Source organism: Myotis yumanensis, unplaced genomic scaffold (assembly GCF_028538775.1).
Source record: "Myotis yumanensis isolate MYYU_CA2020_CCGP unplaced genomic scaffold, mMyoYum1.0.hap1 SCAF_1, whole genome shotgun sequence".
Taxonomy (NCBI): Eukaryota; Metazoa; Chordata; class Mammalia; order Chiroptera; family Vespertilionidae; genus Myotis; species Myotis yumanensis.
This window is the reverse complement of record NW_027223752.1, coordinates 210211002-210236827: the sequence shown is the minus strand read 5'-3', so window position 1 is coordinate 210236827 and position 25826 is coordinate 210211002. Positions and strand designations below refer to the sequence as shown.

The 25826-nt window shown below is 41.9% G+C and overlaps 1 protein-coding gene and 1 pseudogene across 2 annotated transcripts in view; one reads left to right on the top strand and one right to left on the bottom strand.

Moving 5' to 3' along the window:
* Window positions 1-14524, bottom strand: part of TEC (tec protein tyrosine kinase) — a 118910-nt gene extending 104386 nt beyond the window's left edge. The window contains exons 1-2 of one of the 2 annotated variants that reach the window (XM_070397006.1): window positions 14450-14524; window positions 1963-2084 (exon numbers count right to left, since the gene is read on the bottom strand). In XM_070397006.1, the coding sequence (XP_070253107.1) occupies window positions 1963-2010 (48 nt within the window). In that variant the 5' untranslated portion in view covers window positions 2011-2084; window positions 14450-14524. The remainder of the gene's footprint in view (window positions 1-1962; window positions 2085-14449) is intronic. The other variant, XM_070397016.1, reaches the window with a different exon arrangement.
* A 2670-nt stretch (window positions 14525-17194) lies between these two features.
* Window positions 17195-17816, top strand: LOC138995656 (large ribosomal subunit protein uL6 pseudogene; annotated as a pseudogene).
* The last annotated feature ends 8010 nt before the right edge of the window (window positions 17817-25826 follow it).

The following is a 25826-nucleotide window of genomic DNA, read 5'->3' as shown; positions in this document are numbered from 1 at the left end:
CAGTCCCATTTATTGGCTTCTATTTTTCTGCTTTACTCATAAACACTGGTGTGTACCAGGGCCCTATCCTGGGCTTGCTTTGCTTCTTCATTTCTATATTCTTCTCAGGAGTGACCTCGTCCAATTCCATGGTTTGAAATACCATCTAGAGCAGGGGTCCTCAAACTTTTTATTTTTTATATATATATATATTTCTTTATTGGTATCAGAGAGGAAGGGAGAAGGAGAGAGAGATAGAAACATCAATGATGAGAGAGAATCATTGATCGGCTGCCTCCTGCACACCACCACTGGGGATTGAGCCCGCAACCCAGGCATGTGCCCTTGGCCAGAATCGAACCTGGGACCCTTCAGTCCACAGGCCGACACTCTATCCACTGAGCCAAGCCGGCTAGGACAGGGGTCCTCAAACTTTTTAAACAGGAGGCCAGTTCACTGTCCCTCAGACTGTTGGAGGGCCGGACTCTAGTTTAAAAAAAAACTATGAACAAATTCCTATGCACACTGCACATATCTTATTTTGAAGTAAAAAAACAAAACGGGAACAAATACAATATTTGTATTTGCATGTGGCCCGCGGGCCGTAGTTTGAGGACCCCTGATCTAGAGGTTGATAACTCTGAAATCTACATCTTCAGCCCTGTCCCCAAGAACTTCAGATTTATATATCCAATTGCAAACCTAGCATCTTTATTTGAATTTCAACAGGTATCTCAAACATAACATGGCTAAAACGGAACTCTAGATACTGCCCTAACACTTGTTCTTTACCTACTCTTTACCATCTGAGTAAATGGTCTCACCACCTCTCCACTGCTCAGCCAACATTTTAAGAGTTATCTTTGATTTATTCCTCTCTTTCATACTTCAAATCTAATCCATCAACACATTCTTTGGACTGTACCTCCAAAATATTATAACCCTGAATATTCAAGTCTCTACTTCACTCTTTTCCCATTACACAATAGATTGACTGTACTACTGGCCCTGCTTTTTTATACCTCCCTGAATCTTTTCACATCTCTTTATTCCTGCCCTTGAGCAATGCCCTTCCACACTAACTGTGGGTAAACCATATCACTTTCTTGGACCAATGGGATAGCAGCAAACTTAACACAAGCTAAGGCTTAAAAATCTGCCTACTTGTTTGTACTTTTTCTCTTACTTTTCTGTGATTACCATGAGTATATGACCCGGCTAGCCTACTGGAGAGATGTAACATAAACACAGAGGAGAGCAGAGTTGTACCAGCCATCTCAGCTGAGGTCATCCTAGACAGTCAACAGCCACCTGGCCCTCCAAATACATCAAAGACCCCAGCAACATCACAGAGCTGCCTACCTGACCTACATTTGATTAGAGACACATGGGCAAGACCAGTCACAATCAGCTGAGCCTGGTCCAGATCAGCAGAACTACCCAGACATCCCATCAACTCATGAACAAAAATAAATCCTTATGGCTATACACCACTGAGTTTATGGGGATGTTTGTTACTTGGCATTACTGGGGCAATTAATTGACATAGCCACTATCATCCCTTGTCAGGACTATTGCAATATCCTCCTAAAAGCCTCACTATTTCTTTCCTTATCTTCTTATAATCCTTCCTCCATTTCATCAATCAACACAAACTTAAAAAACATAAATCAGTTCATGTCCTAAGTCCTCCAATGGTTTCCTTGCACCTAGACTAAAACCCAATTTCTGTAACCTAGCATAACACCTATTGGTATTAAGAGTTCTTCTTTTGGAGCTACATACTGAAAATTTTAGAGGTAAAATAATGCCTTTGATTTGCTTTATACTCTGGTAAGGGTATTTCAAATTGTCCCTTCTCACCAAAAATAGAATGAGCATAGGACCTAGAACCAAATGAGCTGGGGTTCTGCCTCTGGTTCTGCCCCTAACTAGATGGGTGACTTTGGGTCAAGTAACCAACTTCTGAGGCCTAAAAGTTACCTTGTCGTCAGCTATGTCTGTGCCGAAGGCAGGGGGTGCAGGAAACATTCTTCAAAGAGGTGGAGGCACTGGGGTAACATGGAGACGTGGAGGCAGAGAGACAGGCAGTCAATCACTCCATTCTGTTCCAAAGCACAAACAAGAATATCTAAACACCTTAACTCAAGGTTTCCCAAACTGTGCTTCCCAGAACCTGTCAGATTATACCAGACTGCAATCTCCTAAAGGCCGAGGCATTGGCTGATTTTATTCTCTCCTGTGGGACCAGTGGCCAGCACAGTGCCAAAAACATGCTATCATAATATGTGCTTACCACATGCTTGCTGAATGAATGAATAAATATATTCAGGTATAGCTGGGTTAAACAATGTCAAACTGGTTTCTTGTGTGCATTTCTGAGCCTTTAATACATGAATAGACTGTGAATCATACAGAATGCAGTTCCCCAACCTTAATTGATCACAGAACTTGTTCTATTTCCCTTGAACCTTAATATCTCCAGTAGTTGTAGTATTCTATAAAACAGTTTGAGAAACATCTTAAGCTTACATAATTTAAGTCCTTTTTACCATCATGAAATACAGTTTCTTATCTTTATGCATAAGGTAATTAAAAGGCCAACTAATTTGATTCCTATCTACTATGCAGCTGTTTTCTCCCAGCATCCTACATCTTCACATCTCCCATCACCAGGCAGGGCCTCAATCTCTCCCATCTCCTAAGCAGCAGGTGTCTAGTCAGGTTTCTCAACTCTGCTCCCTGCCCCCTCACAACCAGTCTGCTCTGAAAACCCTCACACCAGTTCTTCCACTACTGTTCCTCTCAACCTCACAGGCATTATTTTACCTCTATATTATGAACTTTCTTAAACTGTTTTAATGACTCCCCTTCTCCCTTGACAATCAACCCAGCAAAGTTCTGATCTTGTCATTTACAATATCATCCCACCTCTGAAAAGTTTCCAAAGTACTTCTTCTCCCTTTTGTAGTAAAGTCTGTTTCTTCCTTTGCATTCTCCACATTGAACCCTTAGGATCATGCCTTAATTTTAAGTAAATATAATCCTGTCATATTCCTCTTCCCTTCCTACCACTTATTTCCAAGTGCTCAAGCAAGTAAATACACGGACATGTTCCTATCTCCATGCTGTTGTTTGAGTTGCTCTCTCTGCCTAAAAGAGCTCCTGTTGAAATCCTATTCATTTTTTTAAAGTCCTGATCACAAGTGATCTCTTTTACGAAGTCTCCTTTATTTCCCACTCCTACCGCAACTAGTCACTCCCTAATACTACCCCCAGGCAACTGTACCACTCATCTCAGCCATATAAAGTAAGTCGTAGGGATGCAGAGATGGCAGAGTTGGGAGAGAAGACCAGGAACCAGGTGAGTCTGTCAGGAACCATGTCCAAGAGGTTGGTGGCAAAGGGAGAGCCCAGGAGGTTATTTGCATGAATCGCTTGACCTCTAAAAGAAAAAGGGCTTTGCATGACCTGCAGGCAGCACAAGGAAGCCAGAGGAAGGCCACAGCAGAGAGAGCTGCAGAGAAAGAGTGTTCTCATCTGTGAGGAGGCTGCGGGTGTGGGAGAGTTGATTCACAGTGGAACAATGCCCTCGGAGGGCCCCCAGAAAGATCTGGGAGGAGGCCAGCAGAAGGATGGAAGTTCAGAATCATAGGGGAGTTGAGGGCACATACGAAAACAGCTGATCAGAAAGGATGGGAGCCAAGGAAAAGAGGCAAAACCTTAGCCAACGCTGGCTGAGATCCCAGCTGGTGTCAGAGGCCAGATGAGTTAGGCGTTCGACAGTTTCTGATCAGCATTCAAAAGTAGGTTGATGAGTAATTCTTCCAATGTCTATGAAGAACAGATTTCTCTAACGCTCATGGCACAATTCTTAACCTTGTGTGTGGGCTGTGCCATGGTGGTAAGGGTGGAGGGAGTCCTGAGGAAGGGTTAGGTGTGGTATCTCCTTTCACTAGGGCAGGGTTCGCAGACCTAAAAGAGAGGAAGTGAGTCCAACAGGAACAGTTCACAGGGATCCCAGGCCTCCAGGCACACTGCAGGCGACAGCAGCACCGAGGCCCAGGAAGTGGGCTCGCCCAAAAGTAGGTAGAGAATGGCAATGTGGAATCCGAGACAGAAAAAGTCATCTGAAAAATATGTGTATAAGGCAGGCTCTTTCAACTGCAAGTAACTAGGCTGAAGCAGACGAGAGGAAATTGTTGGCTCACATAACAGAGAAGTCCTGGAATGCTTCCGGCATCTGAATCCTGGGGCTCAGATGGTGCTGCCTGTGCCCCCACCACCACTCACTGCTACTTCCCACTGCGGACGGGCCTCAGTCATTCTCTCCTACTTCATACAGCTTCCTCCGTTGTCGAAGGGAAAGATGGCCACCAGGAGTGCCCAGGGTACCTCACCCTAGCAGCAAAAGAAATTCCCAGAGGAAAAGCGTGCCTCCTTTCCTAAACTGGAGCAGAAAAGAAGCCTGATGGAGTGAGCCTCTGTCCTGTGCTAACCTCAGAACCAATCACTCGGTCAGGTGGAAGCGCTTCTCAGATTGGCCAAAGCTGAGTTAAAGGACCACGCCTGGGTCAGAGTACACCCCACCCAAACCACGCGAACTGGGATGAAGACGTTCCCCAAAGAAGGAGTCTGGGAAAACAGTAAGTCCTCTAGAGCGGTCACTTGTCAGTCAGGTTTCAGATACCAAAAGAGAAGCCTTGTCCTGCTAGTTAAAGAACAGAAGGGCTTTGAAGTCAGACAGAACTGGTTTTAAATTTTAGCTTTGACTCTTAATAGCTGTGTGACCTCAGGTAAATGACTTAATTTCTCAGGGCCTCAGTTTCCTCCGTATAAAATGGGGATAATAGCACCTACCTCCTAGAGATGCCTGGAAAGATTAAATGAAATAATGTACATAGATTGCTAGGCGTAATGCTTGGCACAAAGTGATCAATAAATGGCAGTTATTGTTAGTAATAATAACAATGGCAATTATTTTTATTTAGAACAAGGGCACCACACGAAGGGTGAGCTGTGGCTGGGTGAAAGACAGCCATGTCGGCATCTGGATAAACCAGCCCTGGGTCAAGTTTCACTAAGGGGAACTGAGGCACACAATACAAGGGCCTGAGTGAACACTGAGATACAAATTCAAATCAATAAATGTGTTAAGCACCTATTGTGTGCCAGGAACTAGGGATACAATTATGAATCAGACATATGGCTCCATTTCTCTCTCCTCGATATTTCTCTCTCTCTGTCCCTCTCCCTTCCTCTCTCTTTAAAAATCAATAAAAACATTGAAAATGTTTCTTAAAAATAAATAAAAGCTTTAAAAACAAAGAGAGAGATATGGCTCCCAGGTAAACTACCATGAAGAGAGACTATAGCTTTGTGACATTATTTGGCAGGGAGAGGAGAGGTTGACCAAAGCTACCTCATTACTTTCAACCCCAGGATACGGGCACTGGGACAGTGCTGAGTGTACAAGAGAACTATGCCTGGGCCCAACTGTTGGAATGCTGGGGAGGAACAGAGGGGCTACAGTCATCCCGCACCCCACTCCATCCCACCCCCAAAAACCACCTTTGCATGAATTAGGAAAAAGTACCTCTTCCTTTAAAAACTTTACTTCCGTCTTCCAAGAAACTGTCATAGTAAATAAACAAATCTACTATATGGACCATGTGAATGACATTGCAGAGTTTTGCAGTGTATAACTAGCACAACTGTACATGGCAGCCCTGGGCACAGGCAGGGAAGATGAGATGGAGGTTGAGAGAAGTTAGGAGTGGTGATGGAGTATCTGGGAGTCCCTGAACTTTTGGAAACAGAGAATAACTTCTTTTTTTTTCAAATTATAAGAGAAAGTTTATTTACAAAGTCACAAAGGAAGGAAGATGTGAGCCAGCTGGGCTGCATGGGCTCAGGAAACAAGTTACAGAAGCAAAAGAAAGGCCCTGGGAAAGGAAGGGGTGGGGAAAAGCTCAGGTGTGCTCAAGAGAGGAGCATGCCAACAGAGAATAAAATAAGTTCTGCTGTAGAGTTGCACTGTTCAATATGATAGCCACGCACCACAAATAGCTGCTGAGGATTTGAAATATGGCTAGCACAACCCAGGAACTAATTTATTTTATTTTAATTAATTTTAATTAAAAATGTAAAACTGAACTAGCATAAAATATTTTGCCATTAGCCACAAGTTTATATTGTTTGGTAGGACTACAAATGATATTGTATTGCACTGTATTGTACTGCTCATATCCTGAGTTGCTTCTGATATTTCATTAGTAATTTTATATGATTATATAACATTATAGTATTTTTTGATATATTGGGTTACACAAAACACATTATTAAAATTAATTTTGCCTATTGCATTTTGCCTTTTTAATATGGCTACTAGCAATTTTTAAATTATACTTCTGACTCAGAATATTTCTATTTGACAGTGCTGCTATGAAGACATCTTAAATCAAGAGGGTTAAAGGCTTGGAATGATACCCAGAGGGAGAGGAGAGGAGCATGGCTCAGGGTGTCTAACTCAGGAGAGCTCTAAGAGTACCCTCTGGAGACCAATTGTGTTGACTCCAGCTCCACCACTTAACCAAGTCTCCCTGCATCTCCTTGTGCTCAGGCTCTTCCATGCCTGGCATATCTTCTGTGCTCCATACACATTAACTATTGAGGGGAGTGGGGCATTATTTGGGAATAAGGATGATGCAAATGAACAGTCTCCCTGGATCACTAGGCTGAAGAGTTACATGAGGGTTTTTATTCAATCTTGAATAAAAACATATTTGCTTTTCTCTAAGTTCATTATGTCTTTCAAGTACATTGATGAAACTATTTTAAATGCTGAAGCATCATGAAAACAGGGTAACATGGCATTTCTGAATTGTTCGTTGGCTTTTTTTGTTGTTGTTCCAAGTCATACTACATTTTCAGTTAAGAGTTGACAATGACATCTGGATCTCTTTCTTGAGAAAAAATTGGATGCTCATCTGCGTGTACAGATGGATTCTTTTTCCGTAAATGACTTCTTCACCACTTCGCTGCCATTTTACATGGAACTGAGAAGAGCAGTTTGACTTTTTAGTGTCCCAACAGGTTCACGTTGACAGTAAACTTAGAGTTTACACTATGTACCCCTTCTTTTACATTGTTTATTTTTTTAAAAATAAAAATAATAATAAGACTAGCTTATTCACATTTATATCCTGAAAAATGTCCAGCCATACCTATCTTTGTTCTGTCTTTGTCCCCGCCTGATTTGTAAAAGCATTTCTCCCAACCTTCCACTGACTCAATTTCTTTAACAGCCTTTGTGGAGAGTCTCTCCAAAATCACTTTGAAAATCAGTTTATCCCTAGCTCCTGTCATTACTTAATGCTCTTTAAAAATTCTAGTAAATTTGTCAAAGATGATCTCCCCCACTTACAAAGAAGTAGCCTTCCCGCTAAAAGTTTATATTTGCTTAAAAACTGTTAAATCCATTTTTCTGACAAATATATGCTCACGCAGAATTTTATTTTGATTCCACTTGTTCCACAAAATCCAGGAAAAAATCCATGGGTAGATACTTCCTTAAATTTACCCTGAGATTCTCAGCAAGCCATTATCCTCTACGAGGCTCATTTTTCTCATCTATCTAATGGGCATAATATAGATGCCCTCTGCCAAACAGAGCAACCATCTCATTATTCATAATGTGTATAAAACACTCTGAGAAAAGCTCAAAGTCCTTTACAAGCATGAGGCCATGAATCTTTCTGAAGTGAACTGTTAATTATGTGTCATTATGCTTTGTTTAAGAGATGGAAAACCTGAGGCATGGGAACACAATACCAGTTAATAGCTGACTTAGAAATCTAGCCCAGTCTCCAAACATTAAACAGAAAGATGTCAGGGGGGAAATGTAATTAGGAATTCACTCTGCTCTAGTTCTTTATCAGGACTCGATATTAATGCAAAATTCCCTTACATTACTGGTTGCCCTGCCCCTCCCACTTCCTCCTGAATGCCAGGAATGGGGAAATGGGTGGGAGGGTTGGAGTTCCCTATGGAACTATAATGCCCTCCCCACTGCTTACAGGAAAGTTCACGAACCCTAGACCAAGTGCTAAGGTCAAATATAACATAACAACAGATAATATAACAACCTCTCCACCTTTTGTTACTGATTCCTTGACACTTTTCCTGCTAAACATCCAACAAAATGAAATGAGGCTCTAGACCAGGGGTGGGCAACCTTTTTGTGAGTGCGTGCCAAAACCAGCAAAATCTCTGACTCAAAATTCTTCTGCGTGCCAACCCTAATTTTTTGAGAACATGTTATGCCTACTTGATATCTCTTAAGGTGTATGTATGTGAAGAACCTTGAAGAAATAATAAAATTCTTTTGAGCAACAAAAACACAGTATATGATGATGAAAAATACATTTATTTTTTAATGTATACATGTACACTGATAGTCCGACAGAAAACTTTATGACTCCATTTGATATTATCAGTGGGACTTATGCTGCTGCATCACTGATGACAGAGATTTTTACATCAGGTTTATATTTTGTGACCTTCAGAGATATGCACGAGCTACTACTTTCATCCGTCAGGCTACTCCTATTACGAGACTTAACAAAATTCATCACTGAGAACAAAGATTCACAAGCGTATGTGGATGAAGCCAAAACACTGGTCGGATCTAGGAAGGCAGGGAGAGTTAAGGCAGAGGCATAGAAATTGCTCTTCCCCTCTTTCATCAATCCATGTCTACGGTCTTTAAGATAACTTGATATATAAAATTATTTATTTATCTAAGATGCACCTACACTGAATTTATCTGAAAAATAAAAAAGTCGATATTAAGAAAAAAATTGTAAATGGAAGATTATAAAAGAGGGTTTTGCATGCCAGCAAAAGTTACTGGCGTACCATGTTTGGCATGTGTGCCAGGGGTTGCCCACCCCTGCTCTAGACATAATCAACAAGAATGTAGCTGTGCCCTGGCTGGTGTAGCTCAGTGGAGAGAGCGTCAGCCCATGGACTAAAGGTTCCAGGGTTCGATTCCCATCAAGGGCACACACTTTGGTTGCAGGCTTGATCTGGGCCCTGGTTGGGGCACATGCAGAAGGCAGCCAATCGATGTGTTTCTCTCACATCAATATTTCTCTGTCTTTCCCTCTCTCTTCACTCTCTGAAAATGGACTGGGGGGGATGAGGGGACAATGGGGGGATAAAGACACATTTGTAATACCTTAATCAATAAAAATTAAAAAATTAATAAATTTTAAAAATAAATAAAATAAATACACACAAAGCCAAAAAATAAAAATAAAAAATATTCTCGGGTGAGGATTAAAATAAATAAATAAATAATAAACTAAAAATCAATGAAAAAATACCCTTGGGTGAGGATTAACAAAAAAGAATGCAGCCACAGCAAATGGACCTGTCACATGACGCTGGCTTTATTCTCTGACCTACAACTGGGTACATAAAGTGGCCTCCATAGCTCCAGCTCAACCTTGTGTCTCCACATAAAATACTATTGACCTAAAAGGTCAAAAAAGAGAATAATAAAAACTTCACACCCTGGCCAGTGCTGCTCACTGGTTAGTGTCGGCCCATGTACTGAAGGGTATTGGGTTCGATCCTCCACCTCAATTGGGGCATGTGCGGGAGGCAACCAATCAATGTGAGACATCAATGTTTCTGACTCTCTTCCCCCCACCCTCCCTCCCTCCCATGCTCTCTAAAAAGTTAATGGAAAAAATATCCTCAGATGAGGATTAACAAAAAACAAAAACAGCCCAACTGGTGTGGCTCAGTGGTTGAGCATCAGCCTATGAACAAGGAGGTCACCATTTGATTTCCAGTCAGGGTTGTGAGCTCAATCCACTGTGTGGGGCATGCAGGAGGCAACCAATCAATGATTCTCTCTCACCATTGATATCTCTTCTCTCTCTCTCCCTCTCCCTTCCTCTCTGAAATCAATAAAAATATTTTTTTTTAAATTTTTAACTCACTAGACTAGATAATTTAATCAGCACAAACTTCCCTCCATACTCCGAAAGCTACTCTTCTTAGCCATAAAAACCAAAACAATTACAATACTATGTTAAGAAGAAATATATGGATGAAAAAAATAATAGTAGTAGTATATGTTGTCCTTTCTAGAATGTGTTTAATGAAGAATATTTCTAAACTAGAGGCCTGGTGCATGAAATCATGCACGGGTGGAGTCCCTCAGCCTGGTCTGCAATAGGGGCCGTCTAGCCCAGTCCAGGGGAAGGGACCACGGGAGGTTGGCTTCGGAGCGCACAGAGCCCCCCCCACCACCAGCCAGGGGGAGGGACCACGGGAGGTTGGTCGGCCGTGGGAAGTTGGCTGTGGGAGCACACTGACCACCAGGGGGCAGTTCCTGCATTAAGTGTCTGTCCTCTAGTAGTCAGTGCACATTATAGCAACCGGTCGACTGGTCGACCGGTCGTTCAGTCAACCGGTCGTAATGGTCACTTAGGCTTTTATATATACATAGATGAGAAGCAATATATTGGGGAAATTTTAAATTGAATGCTCTATGCTTCAATCTACACAGCCAAAGTGAAGTGAAAGTCTAATCAACAAATCAACAAAATCCAATCTAATTTAGTCGATTGGCTACAACTTGAATAATTATGACCAAATATCTATTTTTTTTTTTTTTTATTGATTTCAAAGAGGAAGGAAGAGGGAGAGATAGAAACATCAATGATGAGAATCATTGATCGGCTGCCTCCTGCACACGCCCTACTGGGGATCAAGCCCACAACCCAGGCATGTGCCCTTGACTGGAATTGAGACCAGAATGGAGACCAGAATCAAACCCAGAACCCTTCAGACCGCAGGCCGACGATCTATCCACTGAGCCAAACCAGCCAGGGCCAAATATCTTTTTTTTAATTAATGCCAAGTGACCACAATTATCTGAATTATCTAGAAGATTCATTAAGTGCATTAAGTATGATCAAGCACTGTGCTCTTCCCTAGGAGAGTTTACAGAAGACAAAAAGAAGCTAAAGAAGACAAAAAGGATTTATGTGAAGCACTTAGCACATTAGAGCAAAACTATACTGCCTGGAAAGAGAGGTTGCAATGGCTTCTAATGTTTTATTTAGTAAAGGAAGAAGACCTGTGGAAGCACAGAAGAAGGAAGGCACACTGCAGGTAATCCGGCTGGCCAAGCTTTCATTCTTAATGGTATTTGTGGGTTCTAGCGAAGCACATGTTTTCTAACCATCTCGCCCTTCACTGTCATCCTCCAGAGAGCAAGTCACTCCTGCACCTCCTGCACCGTAACAATTGCCAGCACTATTGTTTTCTGTATTCCCAATGCACAGCCACCATCATTGGAGTAGAGCTTGGCTTTTTCTTTACAGATAAGGAGGTTGGGGAACAATGCTCTTCCTATTTCAGTGGAAGCTGACTTGTCATCATTCCTCTGTGTGCAGCCATAAAGTCATGTTGATATTATCAAGCTACGGTATAGAATGCCTTTAGAAGGTCGCTGTGCTCTCAGGAAGCCTGAGGAATGAATGACTCAACTGGTAAAACAGGGTTGGGAAATTTGGGATGGTCCAAGAGGGGCAGTCATCGCTGCTCAGCCCAGCCAGAAACAGGAACTTGGTGCACATTCCAAGAAGGGCATGAGCTTTGAAACAGGAAGAGAGGATGCTGCTGCTTGTAAGGCAACTGTGTGATAAACTGGCCTCCAGAAGGAAACAATAATAACTTCCATCGAGGCCACATGGCCACCAATGACCCCAGGCTCACCTTTATGATTGAAATATTAGAGTGACAGAAGCTGAGCTTCATTGAGAGGCAACAGAGTCAGAGGCCAAGGTGACAGAACGAGTCCTCATAGACAACGTGAATTTGAGAAATAGGAACAAGGGCTCTAGGACCAGTAACTATATAGCTACTATCTAAGTTAGGGCTAGAGCGCTTTCACATGATAACTGTGATCAATTGGTAGTGGATGCTTAGAATGGTAAAAGAAGGACTTGGAGAGAGAATATGTCCAAACTGGTCAGAAAATGTTTATTATTGGTAAAGGCAGGGAAAGGGGAAGTACAGTGCCATGACTGAACCATGCTACTCTCTCAGTAGAGATTAGTTGAGAAATCTATATTCCCCTAAGCAAAAGAAAATGTAATTTTCTAGACCACAGTAGCTGTGGTCATCTGAGCTCTGAGTTGAGTAGTCAAAGGTGGTAGGAAAGTTAATAGTTATAATTCCATCCAAGGAAGGACTGGTTGAGCTAGGGTAGAGACAGTAAGTCGAGGCCAGGAGGACACAAGTTTGGAGATGGAGGCGAGAACTAAGCCCCTCTCCTCTGGGTTCTTTTCAACAAAGCTATTCTCATGGCATAATCACATGGTACAGAGTAATTTTACAATTGCCAGTGACCATGGGCCAATTTCACTTCTTTCTAACACACTTTATGACCCTAATCTAACCAAGGCAAGTACCTCCCAAAGCAGCTGATCTGGGTTCGACTCCAGTTGCTCCACTTGGCTTGTATAGCCTGGATAAGAGGAGAGCATTAGTAAGAGCTCTGAAACAAGTGACACTGTTGTCAGCAGAGAGTTACTGAGCATCCATGGGGAACCCAGCCCAAAGCTTGAGGATCAACACTCCTGTCAACCATGTGGACCAAGTCTCCCTGCCCTGTCCAATAAGGTGATTCTCTCTAAGGATGGCAACGGGGGGTGGGGGGGGGTGGGAGGGGGCGGGGGGGGGGAGGGTAAGGAGCTAGAATAGGAACCTCTGCCTACTGGTTCCTCCAGGTACCAACCCCGTATACCTGGAGGAACCAGTAGGCAGAGGTGTGCTTGGAGATCCAAGGCCCAGGCTCCCAGCACTCCGGAGGCCCAGAGGAAGACTGGGAGACCAACAATTCTTTCCCAAGCATAAAGGTGGCCAGACACTGCCCACAATCCCTTCAACCACCTTGTCAAGGGCCAGCTTCAGGGAGAGTTAAGCCACCATTCGCCGAGCTTTACTATGATTTGATAAAGCATGGCCCCTGCCTGAGAGTAACTACTAGCTGAGAAAACATGACTGTCTTGGTCTTAATACAGAATAAATAGGTACACTTCAAGTTGAAAGTGCAGAGCATACATCAATATTCTATATTCTAATCGGGAAGATATGAAAAGTATAGTTTAAGGACCTATGTGGGCAAAGGTATTGCCCACCAGAGCACAGCACTGATTTGCATGTGTTTACTATACAGTCCCACAAACCATCCTTGGGAGAAGAATCAAGTTCATTAACAGAAACACACTGCAGTGAGCATGAGTTGGCAAAAGGAGTAATAGATTGAGCAGATTAATTGGAGTATGGGGAAAGTATAGGTCTTCCCTAGACAATGAAAAAGTAACTAAATTAAAAAATACTTTCAAATACATAATGAGATTACACACACTTTTCTTTTTTCTCCATCTAAATCATAACATTCCATACTACTTATGATTCTTGCCGACTAAGGAGCTACCAGTGTCACAAATTAACCTGTTAATCCTAAACTTATTTAGGAAACTCATTGGTTTGTCAGGGTTGTTTTTCCCTCCCCAGCTCTTTCAGAGAGAATCATCTGGAAGAGAATTAATTCTCAGAATTTCCTAAGAGGAAAAATGGGCACTCACTGGAAAAATACAGGCTCTATGCCCAAAACGCTTAACTATCTTGGATAACCTTCAAACCCACTTAGCCACCAACCATCCTGTTGTTACAAGTTCCCATTGAGATCAAGCCTTCTCATCAAATATGCCTGTTTCCAACGAATGACCATAGATGAGACGGTTTCCAAACCCTGAATTTAGGATTCGAGGGAAAGGGCACACCCCCGGGTCACGGCCCTAGTTTTTCCAATAATTGCATCCACCGAACCCTGTTCTTAAGATTCAAATCCAATTTCCCAGATTTTAAAAAGAGAGAGAGAGAAAGAGAACTTGGTGGGGTGAGGCACTCGGACACGTGCAGCTGTGGAATGTCTCCGTGGATGCTGCCAACTTTCACTCCAGCCTGCGCTGCCGCCCAAGCAGAAAGGAGGAATCTGCCCAGCGCGCAGCTGGGAAGTGAACCCAACGCCGAACTCGTCCCGGAGCGGCCAAGGCCCGGGGAAAGGGGCGGGTGCTCCTCGGAGAGGCCAGCACCGGCGACAGGAGGTGCAGAGGCGGCGGCCGCCGGGACCGCGCACCTGTCCCTTCTTCGGACCGACCGGGACGGGGTCCCTCGCCGGGGTGACGCGCCCACGCTCTCCGCGGGGCGGAAGAGAGAACAATGCTTCCTCGTTCCACGAGGGCTGGTCCCTGGTCAGTGTCTGAGCATGAGAAAGCCATCTCTCTCCGAGCCCATCCCCGGCCCGCGTCGCGTCCCGACCCGTGCCCGTCCTATGCGCCGCAGCCCCCCGGGCGCCCTGCGGACCTCGGCCCCTTACCTGGCTGGAGCGCGCCGGCTGCGCGGAGGCCCGGAGAGTGTGAAGTCCGGCCGGCGCCACCGCGTCCTGAGCCCGGCGCTCCCCAGCCCCGCCCCCGGCCGCCCCGCCCCGCCCGGCCTCCGATCGCCCCGCCCCCGGACACCCAGCCCCGCCCTGTCCTCCGATCGCCCCGCCCCTTTTACTACTGCAGGGGCTCTCCGCCCTTTTGAGACTACAAGCCTCAGTGGGCCCGAGCAGCGTCCGGGTCCCGCAGGTCTGCCTAAGTTTTGGGGAAGTCCCAGGAGCGTCCCTGGTGTTCCGGGCGCGACACTGGGCCTCCCTAGCCCGGCCTTCCTACCCCAGGGGAACCTCCCCGCAAGGGCTCGGACATCCCCGGCCTGAAAGAACCCCGAGCAGTGCCATGGGTCACGGGACTGCTCACGGAATGAGGAGCCGCACCTGCTCTTCGGCTAAGCAGTGAGGATGACACAGTGCAGTGGGACGCTGCAACCAGTTTTACCCCCAAGAGTAAAAGTCTTTTCACTGCCGAAACTGAGCATATCTGAAACAAAACAAAGTGTACTCATATTAACGTCTTAACACTCCATTCACTCATTGAAGAGTGAAAAACAGTGTAAGACTCACAATGTGCCAAGCACCGTTCTGGGTACTTAACAAGTCTATGAAATATACGTTATCAGAGAAGCTAACCTGCCTAACGTCACCCAACTAGTAAATTTAAAATCTGGCTTTCAAATCCAGGTAGATTTCAACCACTGCTATCCTGACTCTCCAAATTTTGAGTGTCCACCATGTCCCACGAACTGTAAACATGTTACAAGTTTAGGGAACACAAGACAGGGCTCTGCCCTCAAGGAGCTTTATTTTATTTTAGTGTGTGAAGATATTCAATCGGTAATCAATAAGCCAGTAAAAATGAAACCATCGCATATGTGAAAAGTGCCTTGACTAGGATAAAAAAGCAGGATGGTGGACTTGAGAGTGATGGGGAGGGGGCTCCTTTAGATCTGGTGGTCCTGCAGGCTTCTCTGAGGAGGTGACAGTGGAGCTGAGAGCTGAATGATGGAACTGGCAGTCAGCATGAAGATGAAGAAGGAACTGGCGAGTGCATTGAAAATGATCATACCTCATGCTTGTTTGGGTCTTAAAAATATGTCTTCCTATACTATCTCTCCTTTAATCATATAATAACCCTGAGAGGAAATCTAACAAGATTCCATTTTACACATGTTGACTGGTTGACATAATTTCCCCCAGGGCTTGTGTTCTTTGAGCAGAGGTCAAGAACCTTCTGAAATAGTATGCAAAAAAAAAAAAAAAATGTGTGTACGTGCTTGAACACAGAGACAGAGATAGAGATCAAGATCAAGATAGAGATACAGCCCTAACCAGTTTGGCTCAGTGGATAGAGCATCAGCCTGTGGACTGAAGGGTCCCAGGTTCGATTCTGGTCAAGGGCATGTACCTTGGTTGCGGGCACATCCCCAGTAGGGGGTGTGCAGGAGGCAGCTGATCGATGTTTCTCTCTCATTGATGTTTCTAACTCTCTATCCCTCTCCTTTCCTCTCTGTAAAAAATCAATAAAATATATTTTAAAAAAAAAAGATAGAGATACAGAGAGAGAGAAATACAATTATGTAATTATGGTAATAACATTAGTTTTCTCCCCCCCAAAAAATGCTCATATACATATAAGCATAAGTGAGGACTTAGAACTTTCATCACATTGATCACAAAAACAACTGTCTTGAGGGGGTTAATTGATATTGTAATGACTAGAAAAACTGATTTCTAATTCACTTTGCCTATGCTAGTTAGGTGAGTCTGGTGGCTCATATTTCTGACTTAATGGAAATGAGGCTCTCAAAGTTTATGAAGTTTGATCGAAAGGGAAGCAAATCCATAAAGTTTAAAATTGAAAGAGAGGAGAATGTTGATATTGTCTCTTTTAGTTCTCAAGAAAACCAGAGAGGACTGATCCTCACACAAAACATCTAAATCAACATAATTATTTAGCAGGGATAATTGGGGTGGTTTCCATAACTTTACACTGTCTCCTGAAGAAAGCATTCATTACATTATTAATCAAACAGTTTAAGTAGGTAGTTGCCACAGCTATGTCATCCCCGGGGCATGTAGTGAAGAGTACTGGCAATTGTTCTCAGCGGGGTGTTGTTGGAAAGAGAGACAGACAGAGAGAGAGAGACTATTAGCGAATTTCAACTACTTCAGTGAAAAGGTGTAAAACTGAACTCAGGATGTGGTAGACTAAAAAAAGGTTCAATCTTTACTATTTCTTATGTGAAAAAGTTCAGTACTTCAATAGAAAACAGAGTACAAAGTTTGAGGCTATATAATTCAACTTTTATGTTGAGCATGTGTCAAAAGAAGAAATTTGGTGGTGGAATTAAAAAGATTTCTCTCTCTTCCTCCAAGGAGGAGATTCAAACAATGTTATTACTGCCTTCTTTATTTGAGTAAAATTGAGATACAGGGGGGAAATGGGACATTTGTGACCTCTTAGAGACAGGGACTTCCTTCTTACATGATATCCCCATAGCTTTTATAAAATTTGTATGTTTAGATGAGCAATAGCAGATTGACCATCACTGCATTAGCAGGAAGCTGAGAAAACATTGGCGAACAATTGCAACAAAATTCCCTGTTATAGTGGAACAAACCTCTGGTGGAAAGGACAGTCGTTTACAACACGATTTATCACTCTTTGCTGCATCTACTGTGAGAATGAAGACCATTCTCAACAATCAGACTATCCAACATCCCAGAAAATGAGGACATCACGCTGAAGGGCCCCAGAGGCACCCTGCGGAGGGACTTCAACCACATCCATGTAGAAGTCAGTCTCCTTGGAATAAAAAGAAGAGGCTCCGGGTTGACAAATGGTGGAGAAATAGAAAGGAACTGGCCACAGTTCACACTATCTGCGGTCATGCACAGAACATGATCAAGGGTGTTACACTGGGCTTCCGTTACAAGATGAGACCTGTGTACACTCACTTCCCCATCAACATCGATATTCAGGAGAATGGTTTCCTTGTTGAAATTAGAAATTTCTTGGGCGAAAAATACATCCGTAGAGTTGAGATGAGGTCAGGCATTGCTTGTTCAGTATCTCCAGAAAGATGAGTTGATTCTTGAAGGAAACGACATTGAACTTGTATCAAATTCAGCTGCTTTGATTCAGCAAGCCACAACAGTTGAAAACAAGGATATCAGAAAATTTTGGGGTGGTATCTATGTCTCTGAAAAAGGAACAGTTCAGCAAGCTGATGACTATGCTATAGAAACACCAAGATGCCAAATGATTTGTCACACTTTGCAATCTTTTTTTAAAAATATATTTTGATTTTTTACACAGAGGAAGGGAGAGGGATAGAGAGTTAGAAACATTGATGAGAGAGAAACATCGATCAGCTGCCTCCTGCACACTCCCCACTGGGGATGTGCCCACAACCAAGGTACATGCCCTTGACCAGAATCGAACCTGGGACCCTTGAGTCCGCAGGCTGACGCTCTATCCACTGAGCCAAACCGGTTAGGGCACTTTGCAATCTTTTAAAGATGCAATAAAAGCCTCATATTGATTGGGGGAGGGAATAAAATAAAATATGATTTATCTGCATCCTCTTGTGGTAGGCTGACTAAAGGCCCCTCAAAGATGCCTTTAAATCCCTGGAGCTCATGAATATGTTAACTTACTTGGCAAAAGTATGTGATTAGAGGAAGGATCTTGGGATAGGGAGAGTATCCTGGACTATCCAGGTGAGCCCAATGTAATCATACGGGTCTTATAAGGCAGGCAGGAGGGTCAGAGTCAGAAAAGGAGACATATGATAGAAGCAGAGGACATGCGGAGGGCAAGAGAGAGATTTGAAGATGCTACGGTGCTGGCTTTGAAGATGAAGAAAGAGACCACACATCAAGGTGTGCAGGCAGGAGGTTGGCAAAGGTAAGGAAACAGATTCTCCCCTAGAGTCTCCAGAAGGAACCTGCCTGCTGACAGCTGGACTTCAGCTCAGGGAAACTGATTTTGGATTCCTGACTCCAGAATTGTAAGAAGACATTTGTATTTTAAGCCAATAAGTTTGTGGCCATGTGTTACAACGGCAATGGGCAACAAATAGAGTCCTTACTAATAGTTTATTGTTGTCTGTGTGTAAGAAGTCAGTGTCAGCCCTGACCGGTTTGGCTCAGTGGATAGTGCATCGGCCTGCAGACTGAAGGGCCCCGGGTTCGATTCCAGTCAAGGGCATGTACCTTGGTTGTGGGCACATCCCCAGTAGGGACTATGTAGGAGGCAGCTGATAGATGTTTCTCTCTCATCGATGTTTCTAACTCTCTATCCCTCTCCTTTCTCTCTGTAAAAAAATCAATAAAATATATATATTTTTAAAAATTAAAATAAAAAAAAGAAGTCAGTGTCAGACTGGCATGATGTTCTATAATGTCAAGGCCCCAGGTCCTTCTATCTTTTCACCTAGGTGAAAGAACCTAGAAGGAAATATAAATATCTCCAGGACTCCTGATTTGGGTATCAGGTCATATAGTCACCCATGTCAGTGTTTCTTAAACTTGAATAAAGTATGAAGCCCTTTGAAACAAGACATCACCATAATTCACATATATACATATATATATATTAGAGGATGATGCATGAAATTCGTGCAAGAGTAGGCCTTTGCAGTTGGGGCAGCTGCCTCAATCCTGCAGCTGCAGCCCCGGCTTCATCCAGAAGGTTGTCAGGAAGGACGTCCGGACAGCCGTATGGTTGATTTGCATATTACACTTTTATTTTATATATATATGTAAAACTAGTTATGCATTGTTTATGTTTATAGAATTTTATATGTATTTAAAGGCAAAATAAATTTGCTAAATAGATTCAAACAAGACTACAAAACCAACGATTGAGACCACACACATCCCCACCCCATGGAGTCACTGGAGGCCACATGGGAAGCAATAACAAGACATTCCTATCCCTCCCAGCTGGGGAGATATCACTGGAGGCCTAGTCAGGAGCTGGACTGGAACTTCCAAACCCACCCAGCAGTAATGAGGAGCACATCCCCCTGATTGTCAATGCAGGCAATGGGAAACTTGAATTTCTAACAACTACTAGTAGTAAATGGTGAAGACAGTGCCCCCTTTTTCTGCCAAAGCAGTGCCAGAGAAGCCAGTTAAACAGAAGGCTAAAATAAAATACAGAATTTCATAACATAATGTACCAAATGTCTTGGTTTCAATTGAAAGTAACTCTTTACCAAGAAACAGATCTCAAACTGAATGGGGAAAAAAGACAATCAACAGACACTAATACCAAGACGTCAGGGATGTTAGAATTATATGAGAATAATTTGAAAGCAGCCTTCATAAACCCAATTCAATGAACAATTACAAACATGCTTTAAACAAATGTTTTTAAAAACAGAAAGTTTCAGCAAAGAAATAGAAAGCCTCAGTAAAGAAATAGAAGATATAAATGAATCAAATGGAAGTTTTAGAACTGAAAATATAATAACTACATTTATGCAGAATGGATAGAACTGAGAAAGAATCAGTGGACTCCACAGAGCAATAGAAGTTAGTCAATCCAAACAACAGACACAAAACCAAACCAAAACAATAAAACTATGAACAGTTCTGTGAGACTATAATAAAAGATCTACCATTTTTGTCATCAGATTATCGGAAGAGGAGAAAGAGGGACTAAAAAGGTACTCAAAGAAATAATAGCAAAACACCGTCCATATCTGTCAAAATCTATACACCTACAGATCAAGAAGTTAAGCAAACTTCATACCTGAAAAAGGCAAAGAAATCCATACTAAGACATATCACAGTCAAACTTCTTAAAACTAAAACAAAGGAAAATAATCTTAAAAACAAGAAGAGAGCCTGACTGGCATGGCTTATTGATTGAGCATCAACCTATGAACCAGGAGGTCATGGTTCCATTCCTGGTCAAGGCACATGCCAGGGTTACAGGCTCTGTCCCCAGTGAGGGATGTGCAGGAGGCAGCCAATCAGTAATTCTCTCTCATCATTGATGTTTCTATCTCTCTCTCCCTCTCCCTTCCTCTCTGAAATCAATAAAAATAAAAAATAAAAATAAAACAGGAAGAGAGCTATGACTCCTTGCCTATAGAGAGCAGACAATTCCAGTGATGGCAAATTTCTCATCAGACACCATGCAGGAAGAGACAGAAATATTCTACGTCTTGCCTGTATCAATATCAATATCCTGGCTATGATATTGTACTATAGTTTTGCAACATGTTACCACAGAGGGAAACTAGGAAATATGAGATCTCCCTGTACTTCCTAAATTACAACTGTATGTGAATCTACAATTATGTCAAAGTTAAATATTTAATTAAAATTTTAATTAATAGCTGATAATGACAATAGCCAACAATTATTGAGTACTTAACACTAAGTATGGTTCTAAGCACTTGATCTATTTAATCCTCCCAACAGCCCTATGATATAGGTACAGTCATTAGTTGCATTCTTATCCACTGATGTTACCCACCAGGTCCAGTAGACATTTAATTTTTTTGACCCTGGCATATAACATTACCTTGTGCCTAAAAAATGAAAGAGCCATGGAGAAGAAAAGATTAAAATGACATTAATTTAAACCTAACAAAGAAGAACAACCATTAGAATTAGTATAAAGCCTGAATTGTAAAATATATTTAAAGTAACTATAATAAAGCAAATGCAAATAGGTACTGCTAATATTGCAGCATGTTTATTGATTTCTAATAAAATAAATAAGTTTTTTAAATAAAATCTTCCTATGGGCCAGTACTGCTCATGCTATTAATTACTTAGTCCATCTCTTTTCCAAACTAACTGTCGTTACTCCTTTTCCAGCCTCACCCACTGTAGTAGCTATCAGTGTCCCTTTTATATCCCCTTGGCATTCGCCTTTCCCTTACATGCACAAGGTCATTTTTGAACAACTTCTGCTGGAGAGTTTTCTCTTGGCTCTCCTATGGGGAGCAGGCCAGAAATGTCAGCAATCCCTGGCAAATGGGGGACAATATCTGATGTATATATGAAATTTTCCACCTTCAGTCATATGAGCAGACAATTCTGCAAGGCCCTTATTTAGTATGATACGCAGAAGGTTTCCACCAAATCACAGTCCTGTTGTCCAAAGCATTGACCTTGTTGATAACACACCCTCTTATTGGCTTTTCCTCCTTCCTTGTCTCACTCTCCCCACTATCTCGCTCCTGTGTCTTAGGATCACTAAGTATAATGCCTGCATCAAAGTCCTTATGACTCTTTGGAAGGAACCCAAGCTAAAACAGGACCTGCTCCCAGACTAGAAGTAGCATCTGGTTCTAAGAATGGCAACTATTTGAGCCCCATTCGTGTACAGCACCCAACATGGGTGTTGGTAACTCCTCCAAGTGAACTCAAGGGTACACTTGAGTTCAGGTCAGGTGTACTTCATTCACCACCGTCTTGTCCACCAGAGTAGCCACAATCAGCAGCCACTTCAGGGAGACCTATCAAAGGGAATGAAGTCAACATCCATCCAAGGACTAAATATGGGCCCCTTCCCAAAGTTCCTGGGACAGCGTAAGCCAATGATTCTTGTATGATTCTGTGGAAGAAAAAGGCTTGAATAATAACAGAGATTTGATTTTCTGCCAAGTAAACAGATGAGAGCTCAAAGCTGATGACATTGGGTGTAGAAAAGGGACTAAGATATGTTTACACCCTGGTGTTATGGACTCATTAATTGCTGCAACTGGTTATATAATAAATTGAGATGAAGGCATGTTCCAAGCCATTTCCCAGTGTACCCACCCAGAGGTGTTCAGCCAAATCAATTCCCAATTAAGGTGATTTTGTATTACATGTGTTTATAAAATGGAAGAAACACCTTTCCTCTTTTGTTCCCTACCCACCCCCCGGAATAATTTAAATACAGAAGAAATAAAGAAGTCATGAAAGAACTCCCTTTTCCTGTGCTTGTTTTTCTAAGACTGCGTATTATTTCATTATATTAAAAGCACAATATGATGACAAAAAACAGCTAGGCTTCTTTAGTTCAACTCAATTCTTGGCTTCTAAACAATAGTGGGAACAAAGCCCAAAAGAAAATTTGGCCTGCCAGACACGTTATTGTTAGAGAGTCTGCTAGAATTGGTGGCAGCCCTCTTGATCTTTTGCAGGAGATGAAAATTAACATCTTTCTCTTTTTTTAAAAGGAATTTCTGCCCCCTTTGCCAATTTTGATTTCCTCGATTTTGAAGTTTTCAGGCATGTACTAAACATTGTCCTCTGTAAGATTTCTTCTTAATTGCCTAAAAGAATTCATGAAATTGGCACCTACTATATACTTTCACCTTGCACCTAGCTGGGAGACTCATCAAGTTGCTAAGTGAGTGAGTGAGTGAATGAGTGAGTGAATGAATGAATAAGTAAATAAATAAATAAATATCTCTTTGTAGAAGAAAATAGTTAATGAACTCAATTCTATTTTCAAAATTGCTTTCATTCTAAAGCTGGTTTTCTGCTTTTTATAATGTTCTGCATTGTTGATTTTAACAGAAAAAAAATGTCTTCAGTAGAACTCTTGTACCCTATTTAAACAGAAAGTTCTGGAACATTCTTTCACAATCGAACACAACTTGAGTCCACAGGGGCTGATTGAAACATTCAAAAGAACAGCTTAGCATATTACCAACTCCTCTCACAGGCCCTAACTGTAGGCACCTTGATTAAGTGTGTTAGTAACAATTCAGCATGCAGCATGACTGCTGCTGGTGTAGATAAATTTAGAGAAGAAAGAGTGGGCAGAGAAGTTAGCCTCTCTGCTTCCTTAAATAGCCCAAAGCCAGCTACCTACTGATGTACCCTGTGCTGTATTTAGTATGAAGTAGAAATGTCAAGGATTATAATAAAAATCAGCAAATATACATCAATCGTTTTATCCAAAGAATCTTAAGTACACAGTCACTTTTGCTATATAAAACAAACTTCAATTGCTATATTTACATATCTACAGACCTACCTATACTAATATATTTTTTCATCACTCACTTTTTTTACTTAAGTAAATCTACTTAATAAGGAAACTTCAGGAAACTGAAAGTACAAAGATCTGTTATTTCCTCCCTCTACCTCATCCGCCTACAGCCACAGTCAGCCCCAGCACCCAGCACCAAGCTCCCAACACAGCCCCCTGCTGTTGGCCATCAGGTAAGTTCTCTTCACTCACCTGAGCAAGAGCCTTCGCTAGGGGCCCAGAACAACTCCCAGCATCTTCTGAGAGTGGAGTATTGGGGTGAACAGGAGCTCCTGCAAGTGGAGTCTGTCTGTCCAGGAGAAATATACATGTACCACAAATGCAGACAACACATGTAATCAAAATATTCTAACAGCCACATTGAAAAAGTAACAGGCAAAATTAATGTTAATGTCTGACTTAACCCAATTTATCCAAAATAAGATCTTTCCAACATGAGACCAATATAAAAAAAAATCATTAGTGAAACATTTTACATTCTTTTTGCTGTTCTAAGATTTCAAAATCAAGTGTATAGTTTAGATTTACAACATATCTCATTTTGGATTAGCCACTTTCAAGTATTTAATAGCCCACTGTATGTGCCTAGTGGCCCCATATTGGACAGCCTGGGTCCAGAGCATACTATGGTAGTACATTCATAGATGGGCAAGCAGGGAAAATGGCATTGCCTAAAACACGCAGCCATCACACTTTGGGAAACACTACCATTGGTGTTTCCACAGCTCAAGTTCATAACATTAAGGGATCCCTAGTCATCTCAGACTGAAGGAAGATTTCTTATTTGAACCTAAAACTGCCCACAATCTTTTCAGAGATATATCAGGAACTTCCATACTAGGGAATGTTTTTCCTGTCTTACAATACGTCCTTCAAACTGGAACAGACCCATGAGGGTCACTTTGGTCTGAATTGCTGCTCCTTTAAGCCACTACTGAAACTAGACACACTTCCAGACTAGAGGCTGAAGAACACTTTGTTAGGGAATGGATTTATTTTTACCTTTCTCCAAGCAGTTTCTCTGATTTTACAAGCCAAGCTACAAAGCAGTTGATTGTCAATGAGCTGCCTCTGGAGCAATTCTATTTTATTCCAGGCCATGTGACAGTCAACATGGAGTGTGAAAAAGACTTTAAAACACAGAGCTGTTTAAAAAAAGTTATCCTCACTACATGTAAAAATAGCCTATGTTCTGTCATCTTGAACAAGGATTGTTTAGACTAGTCACACAACTATGCTGTCTGAATGGACTGAACCGGATAACTACTCAACTCTGTTTCCATTGACAGTCTCTCCTAAATATGCCAGTTCTATTTTTGTTTTCTTTTTTAGTTTTTCTCAAAATAAAGGAAAAATATGAAAAATAATTAATTTTGAATATTTTAGCAATTGTGGGTCATGAGTCATAAAGTCATAGAATTACATACCTTGTTAGAGGGTGAAAGGGTTAGAGACCCTCTAGGCAAAATCTCTCATGTTGTAGATGAGGATAATTTTTTTAAAAATCTAAAAAACTTGATCTGTATTTTAATCCAAATATTTTTCAAAAATCAAGATATTTCAAATCATTTATATTCTTAGGAAATGATCATAAGCCCTAATTGGTTTGGCTCAGTGGCTAGAGCGTCGGCCTACGGACTGAAGGGTCCCAGGTTCGATTCCGGTCAAGGGCATGTACCTTGGTTGCGGGCATATCCCCAGTGGGAGGTGTGCAGGAGGCAGCTGATCAATGTTTCTCTTTCATTTGATGTTTCTAACTCTCTATTCCTCTCCCTTCCTCTCTGTAAAAAATCAATAAAATATTTTTTTAAAAGAAATGATCATAATTTTAAACATCTTAAAATTTAATAAATTTATTTAATAATCAGTTATTTGGAGTCTTATATGTGCTAAGTCTGGAAGATACTGAGAACATAAATTATTTCATCACTATATATATTTATTCCAATATATTATGATACATTATGATAGAAATTTACATAATTAGTAATGCTTTTAATGACTAATAGTTTAGCTAACAAATTATTCTTATTTAATATAGGTGAAGATACTTTTAAAAAATGTTTATTGATTTTTTTTAGACAGAGAGGAAGGAAGAGGGAGAGAGAGAAAACATAGATCAGTTGGATCAAACCCCATACCTGGATATGTGCCCTGACTGGGAATCAAACTAGCGACCTTTTAGTGCCCAGGACGACTCTCAGCCATCTGAGCCACACCGGCCACGGTGGTAACGATACTTTTTTTGTGGTCAGTGATAACAGTAATATCACACGGAGTAAGCAGGAATTCCAGGCAGAT